The 17,371-nt window shown below is 36.1% G+C and overlaps 1 protein-coding gene across 21 annotated transcripts in view; it reads left to right on the top strand.

The window, feature by feature from the left end:
• The first annotated feature begins 4,872 nt into the window (after nucleotides 1–4,872).
• Nucleotides 4,873–17,371, top strand: part of LOC115941091 (uncharacterized) — a 448,023-nt gene continuing 435,524 nt past the window's right edge. For 5 of the 21 annotated variants that reach the window (XR_014141286.1, XR_014141285.1, XR_014141284.1 and 2 more), the window contains exons 1-3: nucleotides 4,880–5,032; nucleotides 5,496–5,558; nucleotides 8,846–8,992. Coding sequence is in view for 10 of the 21 variants with exons in the window: in XM_081808633.1 (XP_081664759.1) it covers nucleotides 4,925–5,032; nucleotides 5,496–5,558; nucleotides 8,846–8,992 (318 nt within the window). In the remaining 11 variants the exon portion in view is untranslated. Of the gene's footprint in view, nucleotides 5,033–5,495; nucleotides 5,559–6,001; nucleotides 6,200–8,845; nucleotides 8,997–17,371 lie in introns of all 21 variants that reach the window. The other 16 variants (XR_014141288.1, XM_081808639.1, XM_081808638.1 and 13 more) reach the window with 10 other exon arrangements.

Raw genomic sequence — 17,371 nt, 5'->3', positions numbered from 1 at the left:
AAACCATTTTATTTAAAATGGCATCAAAAACACTTAGGAATACATTTAACAAAAAGTATAAAACTTGTACATAGAAAAATTACAAAATGTCACTGACAAAAATTTAAGAAGACCTGAATATGTGGGAAAACATCCATTCCATGTTCATGGATTGGAAGACTTAATATTGTTAAGATGTTGATACTCTCCCAAATTTTGTACACATTTAACACAGTTCCTATCAAAATTCTAGCTTGATTATTTCAAAAATTGCCAAGGTGATCCTAAAATTAATATGAAACCACAAAGGACCAGGATAGCTAAAACAATCCAGAAAAAAGGAATAAAGTTGTAGCGCTCACTTCAAAGTGGAGTAATTCTAAAACTCACTTCAAAGCTACAGTAATCAAGATCTGTGGTAGAGACATAGGTTAGAAATAGAAATAAATGAAATAGAATTGAGAGTTCAGAAATAAACTTTCACATTTTATGGTCAATTTCCTATGAAGAAAGCCTAGTCTTTTAAACATACGGTGCTGGAACAACTGAATATTTACATGCAAAAGAAAGAAGTTAGATCCCTATTTTCCACAATATACAAAAAATAATTCAAATTAGGTTAAAGATCTAAGTGTAAATGCTAAAACTATAAAAGTCTTAGAAGAAAATTTAGGTGTACATCTTCATGCCTTTAGGTTAGACAATGGTTTCTTAGATATGACAGCAAAAGTCCAAGGAACAAAAGAAAAAACAGATAAATTATACTTAATCAAAATTAAAATATTTTGTGCTTTAGATGACATGTCAAGAAATTGAAAAAATCCATAGAATAAGATAAAATATTTGCAAATCACATATCTGATAATGAACACATATCCGATAATGAACACATATCCAGGTATATATATCTTACAACTCAACAGTAAAGGACCAATAACCCAATTGAAAAATGGGCAAAGGATTTAAATAGACATTTCACCAAAGAAGATATGCAAATGGCCAATAAGTACATACAAAGATGCTCTACCTTGTTAGCCATCAGGGAAATGTAAATCAAAAACACAATGAGATGCTACTTCACACCTACTAAGCTAGCTATAATTAAAATGACAAATGTTAGTGAGGATGTGGAGAGACTGGCACCCTGATACTTGCTGGTGGTAATGTAAAATGGTACAGTACCTTGGAAAACAGTTTGCAGTTTTTTCAAAGGGTTCAATGTAGGGCTACCATATTATCCAGCAGTTCTATACCTAGGTATATGCCCAACGTAACTGAAAACATGTGTACACAAAACTTGTACACAAATGTTCATAGCAACATTATTCATAAGAGCCAACAAGTGGAAACAATTCAAACACACATACTGGATAAACAATATGTTGTATATCCATACAATGGGATGTTATTTAATCATAAAAGGAATGGAAAAGGAATAAAGTACTGATATATGCTATATCATGCATTAAACTTGAAAATATTATGCTAAACAAAAAAAGCCAGTCACAGAAGGCCACCTACTGTATTATTTAATTTATATGAAATTTTCAGAAGGGATAAAACCATAAAGACAGAAAATAAATTAGAATTTGCCAGGGACTTGTTTGTGGTGGGGAAAGGGGATGAGTGATAATGGGTATGGGATTTCTTTTTGGGGTAATGAAAATGTTCTGAAATTAGATAGTGGTGAGGGTTACACAAATCTGTGAGTATACTAACAACTACTGAATCATTCTCTTTGAAATGATGAATTTTATGGTATGGGAATTACATTTCAAAAAAAAAAGACCTTCAGGACAGTTCAACTTTACACAGAGAAAGCTGTGTGATTTTACATGTCTCATGATACATCCTCATTCTATATAAATGCCCTCAATGGTTCAAAGTACATTTATAGATTTTTTCTTGTTCTCATACCCTACATCACTTAGTACAGTGCCTTGTAAAATGTATGATCTTATAAATCATTTTAGGTGTGAAATGTATGCATTATATGTATTAAATGCTTTTTAATCTCCTTGAGTCCCCTAATAAAAAACATCACTCAACCCTCATGTTTTATTTTTCTCCACTTGTCCGTATATTCCCTGAGGCTAAGAATCATGGTAGATTTATCCCCATATTCTTTGCACACTCAAACCTCACTTTTATTCCCACCTTGTACATAGTACAGTGTCTGATACAAAGATACTGCTTATAATTCTTTTAAAACTCCTTTTATTTCCCCCTCCCCAAATTGAACCTAATCTTGTGGACCAATACTGTGTTTCATTCACATTTGTATTCTCTACCACCCTCTTGTGTAGCCCTATTCTTTTACATGCAAGTTCTTTTTTTTTTAGATTTTATTTATTTATTTATTTATTTATTTATTTATTTATTTATTTATTTGAAAGAGAGTGAGAGCACATGCTCATGCATGAACTGGGGGGGGGGCGCAGAGGGGGAGGGAGAGAAAATGAATCTCAAGCTGAATGCTGAGCACAGAGCCCGACATGGGGGTCGTGATCTGAGCTGAAACCAAGAGTCCCACACTTAACTGACTGAACCACCCAGGCACCCCTACATGCAAGTTTGTAATGAATGAATAAATTCTGTTATATCTGGTCTCTCATTTGCCACATCAAATTGTACTTTTCCCCAATTCATGTTTCAAATTAATGTATTCTAGTCTAACTATGCATGCATCTATTATTTGGACTGTCATTTATAGATTCATTACTCATTTGTTTGTCTTACAAAATAAATGCAAAGGTAAGAGAAACTATTGTTCCAGAGATCATTGCCTGTGCAATTATGCTTGTAAATTCTCCAGCTGAGAGTCTGCTAAATATGGCCGGATGATGATGGTGAAATCCCAACTCTTCCTTTGCCTATTTGGATTTTATATCCTTGCAGGAGACAGTTTTCTTTTGAAACAATTACAATGAAAGAGGAAAACTGGGCTCTCAGAGAGAATGGAACAGGTACTGACTGGACCAGGAGTCCAGGAAGTCAACAGGATCAGCCTTGAAGAGCAAATAATTGTAGCCTAGCCACGAAACTCTGTCTTTGGTGTTTTCTGGAGGCATTTTTCTTGGGATCAAGGCAGGTAGACTAGAAGAAATGTGAGTGAGTAGAGGCAGGGGTTTCTACCTTTGCTGTGAATTAATAGACCTTTTCTCCCCCTAAGTCCCCGGGTCTAGCACCTCTCAATTTGAAACACCACTCAATAAAACAGTGCATCAGGTTTTCCCCCCTAAAATTGACTAGCAGCTTCAAAAGCCTATTGTTCTACTAATGCTTCTTGCTGATTATTCATTTATACGTATTTCTTTAAAATCCAAATTGTCATTTGTTCCAGAGAGAAAAAGTCCTGGGAGTCATCAGAGCAAAACTGAAACAGGTTTCACTCAATGCTCTCCACTTTTCTACTTACCCTTAAATTGATGTAGAGAGATATTGTGTTATCTAGCTCAAAATAAATACACTTTGTAGTACAACCACATCCCCTGCAATACTCAGAATTGATTTTCCCTTTACCCTAGGTTGTTTGCCTGACTCCCTCCTCTCTTGGGATAAGTTATTTCTCAAGAGGTCAGGAGTTCCTTCTGCAATTGACTCCTGGTGTTTGCCCTACCAGTTTACAAGATGTGCTCACACTTGTCTAAACCCCAGGCAATGACACACCTCAAGCTTAAACTAAGACCTCTTCATCTCACTACACAGATTACTGACAACACAGATTGGCTCCATGCAATGTTTTACACAAGAATGGCCATAAATCAAGGCCCAGAAGTTTACACAATTCTCTACGATTAACCTCTATTTGAAGGTGACAATTATCAAAACAAAAAAAGCAAAAGTAACGATGCAAAGATATAGAATAAGCATATTCTATGCAGGTTCTTCCACAAAGCTAGAGATAACATTAGAATGGAGAGAGAAACTATACCTTTGGAAAGGGATTAGGACCGCTAAATTGTCTTTTCCATACTTAGGCAGCACAAACCTTCCCTCACTAATCTTTCACACCATTCAGGCACAATGCTTCACAAAGAAGTTTTAGCCTCATTTTTTAAACGTGTTTTGGGGGCTCACATCCAGCTAGTGTATTTTCCCTCATGGAGAGGGCCAGAAAAAGATAAACGTTTTGATAAATACAGAGGCTTCTTAAAGGAGTCAGGGTTGAGCTCAGTCAGTAGAGAAAGGAGCTTTAGGCTGGAGAACAGCATCCCAACCCCTTTATGAAGATGCTTACTATTACGGAATTAAACAAGGAAGCAACCTGTTTTGAATCCAGTTTTGTCACTGACTCACTGTATGAATTTAGGCCCAAACCCTTCCTATTTCTGTCTTCAGTTTTCCCACCTTTTCATTTAGTTAGATTAAGTAGACCTTGATCTCTAGCAGCACGGGGCTCACTGGAGCAAAAAGAATTAGGTTCTGTCCACTCTTACTAGCCCTTCTAGCTGTTAACATTTACTAGCTGTTGCAGCTTTTGGAAAATCGGTTCACTTCTTCTGGGCCTTAGTTTCCTCATCTATAAAATTGGGAAAATCAGTCCCCAGCTTACCTTATAGTATTATAATAATTTGGCAAAATAACAGAACGACAGGTTTGTCATTATAAAATGCCGTACACCTGTGAGGTAACTGAAAGTCGAGGAGAACGAGAGATAACTAGAATGTAGAAAGAAGAAAGGAGTGGAGGCAAAGGTAAAAGAAATCTGGGGTGGAAAAAGAAAAAAAGGGAGGAAGAACGAGGCAACTTCGATGAAGATAAAGGCTGTAAGAGGGAGCGCAATCGCTCTGGAAAACTGGGGGAGGGGCCGCAGGGAAGCTGGGTCACGTTGCCGGCGGAGCCATTTCAGCATTGCACGGCGGTTGGGCGCGGACCTATTTGGCTGTGACGCCCACTCCAGGCTTTTATCGCCCTATCCCCTAGAGCTCATCTGAGACCTAAGATGGCGGCGTTCGTACTGAGGGAAAGTACTGCCGGCGTACCAGGTGTGGAAAGCAGCCAAGGAACAAATCTGAGGGAAGTACAGAAGCTCGCCAAGTTTTGTTTTATGGTGAGTGCTGAGCTTCACATCAGCTAGAAAAGTGTCCGTTAGTAAGGCTACCCACTTCGGGATCGCGTGGCCGGCCTGAGTTGGGGGAGGAGCGGGCCTGTTCATTTTTCTCTCTCGCCTCTCTATAAAATATCGGAGAGTAACTTCTCTTTCTTTAGTCACCTTGCCACCACTGATGAAGCTAGACGGTTGCGGATATTAGCTCGTAGGAGTGATTCTGAGCCGTTTTCCTCTCATTTTTTCTCGTTTAAATGGGTTTTTATTGACACCATGCGGGCCCAAAATGAAAGATCTCGTGTCCCCAGGGCGCTTTCAGGAACAGCCTAACCTGTTGGACCTACTTTCTCTTATTTTCTCCGTGCTGTTTCGCGTGCAAACGTTGTAGTTTTGATAAACTAATCAGTTTGTAGCATACTCATGGGCTAGATTAAAAAAAAGTTTTTTAATGCCCTTTATGTTTCAGATGAGGACCTCTGGGCATTGCAATATTAACATTTGTTCTGGAAGCACATTGTTCTGTTCAGAGGTAGGTATGTGCGTCTGTGTACAGGTAATCTTTGGGGGAATTGTTACATTATTTTGTGGATTATTACCTTGATTTCTCACTGAGTAGGAAAAGAACTAGATTTCCGTGTTCAAATCTCTTGGTGAAAATAAATTTATATTAAACATAACATGTTTGGGGAAGACAGTAAAAAATTTGCAGGTTTGTTTTTATGACGAGTAACTGGAAACAACCTGTATATCCCCATCTGTAGAATGTTTGAATAAATTGTGGGACATTCGTGTTATGAAATACTTTGCAGCTGTAGAAACAGATTTACCTCTTTACACACTTTTGATCTAGAGAATGTTAGATTGTTATGTGAGAAAAGTAAGTTGCAGATACCTAGTATGATCCTGTGTCTTTGATGGGAGGGGTGATGAGGGAATGTAAGATTAACTTTTTTTTTCTTTGTCTTTTTTGAGGGGATTTCCACATCTGTTATGAAATAAGTACTTAAGATATACAAACATATAAAGAATAACACAATGAAAGATGAAAAAAAAAATACAGTGAACCTCTGATTTATCATCCAAACGTAAAAGTAATACATTACTATGATAGTTGAAGTTCTCCGTGTACCCATTCCTGGATTCATCTCTTTTCTTCCTTCATCCCCAGAGGTAACCATTATTTTAAACAGTGATTATATTTCCCAGGCATTTCTTAAACTTTTGTGACATGTGAACTACTTCTAAGATGGGTTATTTTTTTAAATAAATTTTGAAGAGAAATTTTTAAAAGAAAAGAACAAAAAAGATGAATTTTTAAGTGCCTGTTACCTGGATTGCAGAAACAGGGGCCGTTTGAAGTTGAAGGCAGAATCTAATTAAAAGAAAAAAACAGGAAATAAGTGTTGGTAAGGAAGTAGAGAAATCGGAACCTTGTACATTGCTTTTGGGATATAAAATGGTGCGGCTGCTGTGGGAAATAGTTTGGCGATTTCGCTGTAGGTTAAACGTAGAATTACCATGCTTCCTTGCCAATGCTTGTACTTCCTGTTTTTTATTTTTTGTTTTTTTTTTAAGAAAATTAACCATTTTAGTATGTTTGAAGTGGTATGTCATGGATTTGATTTGCGTTTTCCTAAAGACTGAATTGGGGCATGTTTCCATGTACTTGTTAGCCATTTGTATATTTTCTTTGTAGAAATGTCTATTCAGGTCCGTTGTCCATTTTTTAATTTGGGTATTTTTGTTGAGTTGTAAGAAATCTTTATATATTCTGAACTGTTACATATATGGTTTGGAAGTTTTTTTCCCATTCTGTAGGTATTTTTCACTCTTTATTTATAATGTCCTTTGGTTTGGTGTACAATTTTTTTTTTAATTTGAAGTCCAATTTGTCTATTTTTTTCTTTTGTTGCATGTGCTTTTGGTGTCAAATCTAAGAATTTTTTTTCAAATCCAAAGTCATGATTTATCTCTGTGTATTCTAAATGTTTTATGGTTTTAGCTCTTGTATTTATGTCATTGATCCATTTTTGAGTTAATTTTTGTATATGGTGTGAGGTTCAACTGCATTCTTTTACATGCACATAGCCAGTTGTCCCAGCACCATATGTTGAAGAGACTGTTCATTCCCTGTTGAATGGTCTTGGCATCCTTGTTGAAATCAATTAGCCACAGATGTATAGGTTTATTTCACGTCTTTCAAATTTATTCTGTTTGTCTCAGTATCTGTCCTTATGCTAGTACCACACTACTTTGATTACTGTAGATTGTAGTAAGTTTTAAAATCGCAAAATGTCGCTCCTCCAGTTTTGTTCTTTTTCAAGGTTGTTTTGGCTTTCCGGGCCGCTTGCAATTCCATATGAATTTTAGGATCAGCTTGTCCATTTCTTTTTAAGTCATATGAAAAGAAATAAGAGGAGTTGCAAACCAAAAACACAGTAGTACTGGCTTTTATATTTATCTATGTAGTTATCTTTACCCATGTTCTTTATTTTTTCATACACTTTTGAGTTACTTTCTATTTTCCTTTCATTTTAGCCTGAAGAAGTCCCTTTGGCAGTTCTTGTAGGGTAGGTCTATTAGCAACAAATTCCCTCATATTTTCTTTATCTGCAAATGCCTTAATTTCTCCTTTCAGTTCTTTTGACAGATATATTTAAATATAATTCACACACCGTACAGTTACCTGTTTTAACTGGGTTAAAACTAGGTTACCTGTTTAACTGGGTTAAACCCTAAACTGGTTAGGGTTCAGTGGTTTTTAATCTATGTACAGCCATCACTACATTCATTTTAGAATATTTTCATCACCCCAAGAAGTCCATGCACTTTATTAGCCATAACCCCATATCTCCTTGAACCCTATCTGCCCAGCCCTAGGCAACCACTAATCTACTTTTTCTCTCTATAGATTTTCCAGTTTTGAACATTCTGTATGAATGGAACCATATAATATGTGGTCTGTTGTGATTGGCTTCTTTTACTTAGCATAATGCTTCAACGCTCATCCATGTTGTAGCATGTATCAGTACTTCATTCTATTTGTGGCGGAATAATGTTCCGTATTATGGATATACCACATTTTGTTTATGCATTCATTCATTGATGGACATTTAGGTTGTTTCCACCTTTAGGCTATTAAGAATAATTCTGCTAAAACATTCATGTACAAATTTCTTTGTAGACATAATGTTTTCATTTCTCTAGGTGTATACTTAAGAGTGTTTTTGCTGGGTCTTATGTAGCTATGTTTAATTGTTGGAGAAACAGCCCAACTCTTTTCCAAAATGGCTGCAACCATTTTACGTTCACAGCAACAGTGTATGAGGGCTCTAACTTATCTACGTCTACATTCTCACCAACACTTGTCATTATCTGACTTCATCCAATTCTAGTCATCCTAATGGATGTGAAGTCGTATCTCATTGTAGTCGTCTTTCCCACAAGGTTAGTCCTCAGATGGTGGTCCTCAGGGAGGGGCAATTTGAATATGCCCACAATCACCCTGGGATGACTGGTTTTGTTAGGGCTGTCTTTCCCTTACCACACCCAGCAGCCAAGATCCACTTGCTGGGAACTAATTGTTTAATTGTTTTCCATAATGCCCCGGGGCATAAACTACTTTGAAAGTTAATCCAATCAAAATGTGGGTCCTTTGAAGAAATAGTTTTTGAGATTAGTGTTTGATATTTGTTCTGACCCTGGGTGGGCTCTTCCCAGTTGTTTTAGTCCTCAGTTCTCTCCTGCAAACTAGATTATCTACAGTTTAGCCTCTGTATCTTGAATCTGCTAATTGGCTTTTGCTTGTTTTTTTAGGAGTCCTTTAGGCTTGACCTTCTCCATGCTCTTGCAAATGAAGTCAGTCCCTGTGGGAAGAAATTAAGAGCCATCTGTTTTAATGTCTGCTGCTTCCCTCAAACAAAAGCTCTGAGCCGGGTCTCTGGAGGTGGGGTAGGAACAATGGCAAGTTTCTCTCTGAGTGACAGTACTTTGTGGAGGGGAGGGTGTAGCCAGAGGTCATCTGGGTTTGCTTTTCCTCATAACCCAGGGCAGGGATGATCAGGGTCCTGGTCTTTTCCATGCCCACACCCAATAAAGTATACATTCCACCAGTGGGGGCTGGAAGGGCTGGAACACCTGCCTCTCAGCCACACTTGCTCAGGACTCAACCCTATTAATAGGCAGCTCGGGGCTGGATGAGAAACTCTCTTTCTCCTGGGAAGAAAGCCCTCTGAATGGGACCTGGGGGGGAGGGGTGGAAAGGGAGCCCTGTGTTGGTTGCAGGAATCTGGAGTGGAGATTCCCCTTCCCTGAGCTGAGATGAGGGAGGGAGGCAGTGGTTTTGGTTCAGATACAGACTCATCTTTCTTAGTGAATTTTTGAAGTTGTTCTTGAATATATGTTTCTTCATTTTGCCGTTTGTCCTTAGATCAGTTTCCAGAGGCTTTAAATAAATAGTTTTCATCAGTTTCAGTGGGGAGCAGCAGGTCACTCAAGCTCCTCATACTGTCATGCCATAAGCTGATCTCTTTATTTTTGAAAGACATTTTTTATCAGATACAGATTTGTTGGTTGACAGCTTTTTTCTTTTCAGCAGTTTAAATATGTCATTGCACTGCCTTCTGGCCTCCATGATGTCTGATGATGGGTTGCTTCTCCTTTCTTGCTTGTAGGATTCTTTTTGGGGATTTCAACAGTTTGATTATACTACATCTCACTGTGGATGTCTTTGAGTTTATTCTCTTTGGGGTTCATTGAATTTTTTAAGTTACGTAGATTGGCCGCTGTTCAGATATTCTTTATGACTCTCTTATTTTGTTCTGGATCTCTCATTTTGCATATGTTGGTACACTTGATGTTGTCTCTTAGGCTCTTTTCATTTTTCTTCAGTTTTCTCTTTTCCCATTCCTCAGACTAGATAATCTTTTTTTTTTTTTTAAGTTTTTATTTATTTATTTATTTATTTGAGAGAGAGAGAGAGAGAAACAGCATGAGAGGGATAGGGTCAGAGGGAGAAGCAGGCTCTCCGAGAGCTGGGAGCCCGATGCGGGACTCGATCCCAGGACTCCGGGATCATGACCTGAGCCGAAGGCAGTCGCTTAACCAACTGAGCCACCCAGGCGCCCCTCAGACTAGATAATCTTAATTTACCTATCTTCATGGTCATTTATTCTTTCTTCAGCCTATTGAAATTTTATGTTGAACCTCTCTAAAATTCAGGAATTTTTCATTTCAGTTATTGTGCTTTTCAGTTTCAGAATTTGTATTTGGTCCCTTTTTGTAATTTCTGTCTCTTTATTGTTATTTTCTGTTTATTGATATGCTGTTCTGGTTTCCTTTAGTTTTTATCCCTGGTTTCTGTTAGCTCTTTGGCATATTTATGATAGTTGATTTTTTTTAGAAAGTCTAATCTCTGGGCTTCGTTGGGGACACTTTCTGTTAACTTTTCATTCTGTGAATGGGCCATACTTGTTTGTTTACATGCCTAATAAATTTTTTTTTATTTTTTATTTTTTATTATTATTTTTTTTTATTTATTTGAGACAGACAGAATGAGAGACAGAGAGCATGAGCGGGAGGAGGGTCAGAGGGAGAAGCAGACTCCCCGCCGAGCAGGGAGCCCGATGCGAGACTCGATCCCGGGACTCCAGGATCATGACCTGAGCCGAAGGCAGTCGCTTAACCAACTGAGCCACGCAGGCGCCCCATGCCTAATAAATTTTTAATGAAAATTTGTCTTGATAAGTAGGCACTTTGAATTTTATAGTATGGTGGCTCAGGAAATCAGAATATTTCCCCCCTCCCCAGGGTTTGTGTTGTTGCTTCTTGTGGGGTGCAGTCATCCACTTGTTTAATGACAGTCCACTTGTTTAAAGTCTAAACTATTTTTGCACACTGTATTCCTTGTCATATGTGGTCACTAAAGTCTCCATTCCATTATCTTTGTTGTTAGGCAGTGTCCTGATAAGATTTCTTTAAATGACAAAATTTACAGCCCCTTTCTTCTTGAAGCACTGTCCTGATTGTAGTAAGTTTCTGATTAGGTTTAGAATTCTGAAAAAGTTGATCTTACGTTTTTTTGCCACCTTAATAATTTCAGTGGAGGGATGGATCCTAGGAGCTCCCTACTCCACCATTTTTGGTGTCCTCTCATCTCATACATTTTGATACTGTGATTTTAATTTTAATTCAGTTCACAGTACTTTCTATTAATTTTGCTTGTGAAAAAAAATTTGCTTGTGATTTCTTTGACTCATGGGTAATTTAGAAATGTATTGTTTAATTTCCAGATATTTGTGGAATTCCAAGTTTTTCTTTTGGTTTTGGTTTTTCAAAATTTTATTGTGTTGGAGAACATAATCTGTATGATTTGAGTCCTAAAGTTATTCAGAGTATGGTTTGTGGGTCAAATCTGGCCTGTTGTCTGATTTTGTATGACTAGCAAACTATGAGTAGTTTTACATTTTTAAGTGGTTTAAAAATTCACGAGCAGAATTGTATTTCTTAACTCATGAAAATCATGTGAAGTTCAAATTTCAGTGTTCATGAATAGTTTTACTGGTATACAGTTATACTTAACCTGCATGCCCATTGTCTATGGATTCTTACATTCTGCAACAGCAGAATTGAGTAATTAAGACAGTAACCATGTGGCCTGCAAAGACTAAAATATTTACTAACCAACTCTTCTTCAGGTTTTGCTTACCCTTAAACAGCCCTGTACCTGTAACTTTACATTATGCTACCATCACTCCCTCATCAGCAATAATTGAGAAAAGATTTTATGCTATAGCATTCCTCTTAAACATGGAATAAAAATATTCTTTTTACATCTTACCATTTTACCAAGTTGAAAGGCAGAAAAAAGTGCACTGAACAAAAATACTGGTGACTGATGTATGAGGAAAACTACAACTATCTTATGCAAATAATTTTTTTTGTATTAGACCTTTCTGCACATCTCTTTCTTCCATTCTAATTTTTTTCCAAACTTAATTTACCAAAAATAATAAATATTACACCATTTTTTATTCAAAATAATTTATCTTTACTAATGTACACATACACATTCTGTGTAGTTATAATCAACTTGTCTTAAAAATACCATTTTATATTTCGTTTTCCCTCTTTAATGATATTTCATACAGTGTTATTTTATATCCATCAAGATGGGCCACAGAGCTGTATTTTCAAATGGGTTTTTAGTATTGAATTTCTTTTTTTTCCCTTTTTTACTGTTTGATCCCCTTCACCCATCCCTGCCTCCCATTGCCCCCCTCCTCCCCAGTCCCCATACCTCCGGCAACCACCAGTGTCTGTATTTGTGAGCTTGGTTTTGTTATTGCTGTTTTAGATTTCACATATAAGAGAGCTCGGTACAGTACTTGTCTTTCTCTGAGTTATTTCATTTAGCGTAATGCCCTTGAGGTCCATTCATGTTGTTGCAAATGGCAAAATTTCATTCTTTTTTTTTTTTAATGGCTGAATAATACTGTGTAATATACACCACCCTTTTTTAATCCATTCATCCTCCAGTGGACACTTAGGTTGTTTCCTTATCTTGGCTATTGTAAATAATGCTGCAGTGGAACATGGAAGTGCATATATCTCTTGGAGATCCTGATTTAAATTCTCTTGTATACATACCCAGAAGGAGAATTGCTGGATCATATGGTAGTTCTATTTTTAATTTTTTGAGGAACCTCCATATTGTTTTTTCAATAGTGGCTCCCCCAGTTTACATTCCCACCAGTAGTGCACAAGTGTTCCTTTTTCTCCACATTCTCACAAACACTTGTTACTTCTGGTCTTTTTGATGATAATCATTCTAACAGGTGTGAGGGTGATATCTCATTGTGGTTTTTTATTTGCATTTTCCTGATGATTAGTATTGTTGAGCGTCTTTTCATGTACCTGTTGGCTATCTGGACATTTTCTTTGGAAAAATGTCTATTCAGATATTCTGCCCAGTTTTTACATTGGATTGTGTAACTATCTTAGGCCAGTAATTTTTGGCTCCCAATATGTTGGAAAAGAGTGGGAGGGTAACAGAAGTTTTACTTTGAAAAGTGAATAAAGCAGATTAAAAAAAATGTCAGGCCTGCATAGATCTGGAGAATATGAGGAGAGAAATCTTATCAATTGAAGCTGACTTCAAAATGACGTAGATGATAGAATTAATGGTTTAAGGATTTTAAACTTAAAAATGTTAAGTTGAAGTATGAAAGATATAAAAAATTTCAACTTCTGAGAATGAAAAGTATAATTGATTTTAAAATGTTGAGGGAGTTTCCCATCTTTTGTTATTAATTTCTAGTTTAATTATATTATGGTTTGAGGTAATACTTTCTATACTGTCAGTTTTGTTTTAATGTAAGGCTTTGCTTTACATGAGTGTTCCTTATGTACTTAAAAAGAATGTGAATCCTGCTGTTGTTAGATTGAGTGTTTATACCATTGATTTCTATTTCTTTTGTCAGTTTTTGTTTCATGTAGTATGAAGCTCTGTTAGGTGCATATACATTTAGCAGTGCTGTGGCTTCTTGTTGAATTGGCCCTTTTCTCGTTATGTAATTCCCCTCATTATTTCTGGTAATTTTCTTTGCTCTTCAATACGTTTTTGCATTCAATGTATAATATAACCAGCCCTGTTCTTTGGTTGGTCTTTGCATGGTGTGTATTTTCTCATTCCTTTACTTTAGTCTGCCTATATCAATATAGTTGAAGTCTGTTTCTTGTAGACAGGATATTGTGTCATGGTTTAGGTTTTTTCTTTTTTTTTTTTTTTTTTGGTCATTATGACAATTTTTGTGTTTGAGTTTTACTGGTTAGGCAATTCATATTTAATGTAAATTTGGTATGTTTGGATTTAGGTTTACTACTTTATTCTTTGTTTTCTCTTTGTTCCTTTTTTGTTCCTCTTTCCCTCCCTTTCTGCCCTCTTTTGGGTTATTTGAATACTTTTTAGTTTTCCATTTATTTTATTATTTTTGAGTGTATCTTTTTATGTAGCCTTTTTAAGTATTTGCTTTAGGGGTTACACAGTATGTACTTAAGTTTTCACTGTCTGTTTTACCCTCTAATTTTGGAATGTAGAAACATTAACATCTTTTAGGTCCTTTAACTGTCTCTCTTTTATGCTATAATGTCATGTATTGCATTGGCATACATTGAAAACTATCAGAAGATGTTCATATCTTTTGTTTTCAACCTTGAAACAAATTTAAAGAATTAAGAGAGATAAATAATCTTGCATTATTCAGATAAATATTTCCGTTGCTCTTTATTGATGATTCAGGTTTCCTTCTGGTATTTCCCTTCCACGTGAAGAACTTTTTTGTAGCAGTTATTACAGAGAAGCTATCAGGGGCTATATATTCTTAGTTTTCTATAATCTGAGAATGTCTTTATTTTACTTTCATTCCTGCTAGTTAATTTTTCTGGGTAGATTATTTTAGGCTGACATTTCCTTTCTTTCAACCATTTAAACATGTGTGCCACTTCTGGCTTCTGTGGTTTCTGATGGGAAATCAGTTACTTGAATCATTATCCCTCTATGTGGTAGTATTTTATTTTTCTCTTACTGCTTATATAATAGTTTCTTTACCTTCGCTTTGTGGCAATTTTACTATGCTATATCTGGCTGTGGATTTCTCTGTGTTTATCCTTTTTGAAGTTTTCTTAGTTTCTTGAATCTGTAAGTCTATGTCTCTTGCAAAATTTAGGAGGTTTTCAGGCATTGATTTTCTCAAATATTTTCAGTCTCTCTCTTTTCTCGTATCCTTCTGTTACTGTCTCATCATCTGTTATTGTCTCATCGTTCCCTGAGCCTTTGTACATTTATGTTCAATATTTTCTCTGTTAGTATTGGATAGTTTCTATTTATCTCTTTAAATTCCTTTGCCATCTCCATTGTGCTGTTGAATCTGTTCATTTATTTTTTAACTTTAGTTACTATATTTTTAACTTCAAAATTTTCACTTGTTGGCTGTTGACAAGATTTTCACTTTCAATATTTGTTGCAAGAAAGTTTGTGATTGCTTATCTCAGCATTTTTTTCCAGCATTTTTAGAAATAGTTGTTTTTTTTTTTTTTTTTAAGATTTTATTTATTTATTTATTGGAGAGCAAGCGAGAGAGAAACAGCATGAGAGAGAAGAGGGTCAGAGGGAGAAGCAGGCTCCCCGCCAAGCCGGGAGCCTGATGTGGGACTCGATCCCAGGACCCCGGGATCATGACCTGAGCCGAAGGCAGTCGCTTAACCAACTGAGCCACCCAGGCGCCCGGAAATAGTTGTTTTAAGGTCTTTATCAGATAGTTTTAAGAACTGTCATCTTGTTGGCTTTTTTTTTTTTTAAGTAGGCTCCATGCCCAGCGTGGAGCCCAGTGCGGGCCTTGAACTCATGACCCTGAGATCAAGACCTGAGCTGAGATTAAGAGTCGGACATTTAACTGACTAAGCCACCCAGTAGCCCCTTGTTGGCATTTTTCACGATTTAATTCATGTCATGCAGCCTTGGCATTAATGCTACAGAAGTAGTGCTGTGCCATTCTCTGTGCATCATACATATAAGTAGTCAGTGTGTCTTAATACATGTGATGTTAACTTTCATCTCTTGGTTAAATTGTACCAAAGTTTTCTACTGTAAAGTTACTGCTTTTTCCTTTCAATTTTATCTGTATCTTGGGGGGGTATACTTTGAGATTATGCAAATGTCATGTTTCTCATCATACTTTTACCCACTGATTTTATCCATCCATGCCTTTTACCTTCCACAATGATTGTGTTAGTGTTTGTTTCAAGGTTATTTAGGATTTCCATTATTCCTTCTATGTTTAATAGTTGGAAGTCTGTAAGGAATAGCTGTCCCTTCTCCCTATTTTACTTACTTAAATATTTATTAGTATGGACTCATTGATATTTATTTCATTTTTTTGGTTATAATCTTAATGCTGTCATTTTGTTGTAATGGCTCTCAGGTTTAGCCATTGGGCTTTTTTTCAGATTTGTCCTTTTGATATGCTCCCATGTTTTTTGGGCATTGTACTCCTTTCTCCCACCACATTATGTATTAGACACATCTTGTTTTTTCCCCACCCAACTCTGGAATCAACCATTTTTCTAAGGAATCCTGATTCCTATTATTGGAGAATGGTTTTTAGAAAACAGTATTTGTGTACTCATTGTGTACTCAGTATTGTGTACACAAAAACGCATGTTTTTGTGGTAGCATTATTTTGAGGTCCTCTCAGTCAACAGGAAGTATATGTTTATAGTCCCATATGTAGACATCCTTCTTTCTACAAGTATTCTTCTGTACATATGTGTACGTGTGGTTGTGTGTATGTAAAACCATGAATTCATATTAATATATGTGATTCCAAATAAAAGCACAGGGTTCATTCTCTTCTAGTCTTCCCATTTTTCTTCATTGTAATTCCTTTTTATGAAAGTTAAAAACCTCATTCTCATTATCCTTGATATATATACTTTGCTTAATTTTAGAAGTTTTTTGATTGTTTTTATATTTGAAACAGAGTTTCAAAATTACCAAAACATACCCCTCTGAAGAGCAAATTTCCTAACTAGAGTACAGTATTTGTGTACAGTATGTCTTTAGTCTTACAGTATATAGTCAAAAATACTGTTTCTAAAGTTACTTAAGTTAGTTCTTAATCTGCCCAATTAAATTTGTTTATGTTACCCATTTGTTTTACAATTCAGTTTGTTTTTTGTATTCCATTTTGGGTTTCCCCCCACATGTTGGTTATGTTGAAATATGTATTTATTTTTTGGTTATGTGAAATATTACCATGGTTCCAAGTGTCAGACCTACACAAAAAGGTTTATAAAGAGAAGTGTCACTTCCTTCCTCATATATTATACATAGGAAAAACATTCCTAACCACGCCCTGTATATAATCAGTCTTGGTAGTTTCTGCTTTATACTCCTTGAATTTCCTTTGCAGAAATGAACTGATATATGCATATTTTTGTATATCCCATTTTTTTTCTTACACGAAAGGTTGTATACTACAGCTATTCTTTCGGAATTTGATTTTTTTCCCCCCCATTTACAGTATATCCTGGAAGAAGTCACTCTGTATCAGGTAATAGAGATCTTCCTCATTTTGTTTGTTTTGTTTTGTTTTGTTTTACTGCTGCATTTTACTTTGTTGTTGGATGCACTATATTTTAACTAATCTTATGTATGTGGGCATTTAGATTCTTTTCAGTGTTTTCCAGTTGCAAACAAGACTAGGCTATAGAGAATAGCTTTGTTTATATATATTTTTGTATTGTTGAAGATGTATCTCTGGTATAGACTTCTTTAAGAGTTGT

The sequence above is a fragment of the Leptonychotes weddellii genome, chromosome X, assembly GCF_054177405.1.
Source record: "Leptonychotes weddellii isolate Sample4059 chromosome X, ASM5417740v2, whole genome shotgun sequence".
Lineage (NCBI taxonomy): Eukaryota > Metazoa > Chordata > Mammalia > Carnivora > Phocidae > Leptonychotes > Leptonychotes weddellii.
This window is presented reverse-complemented; position numbering and strand designations above follow the sequence as displayed.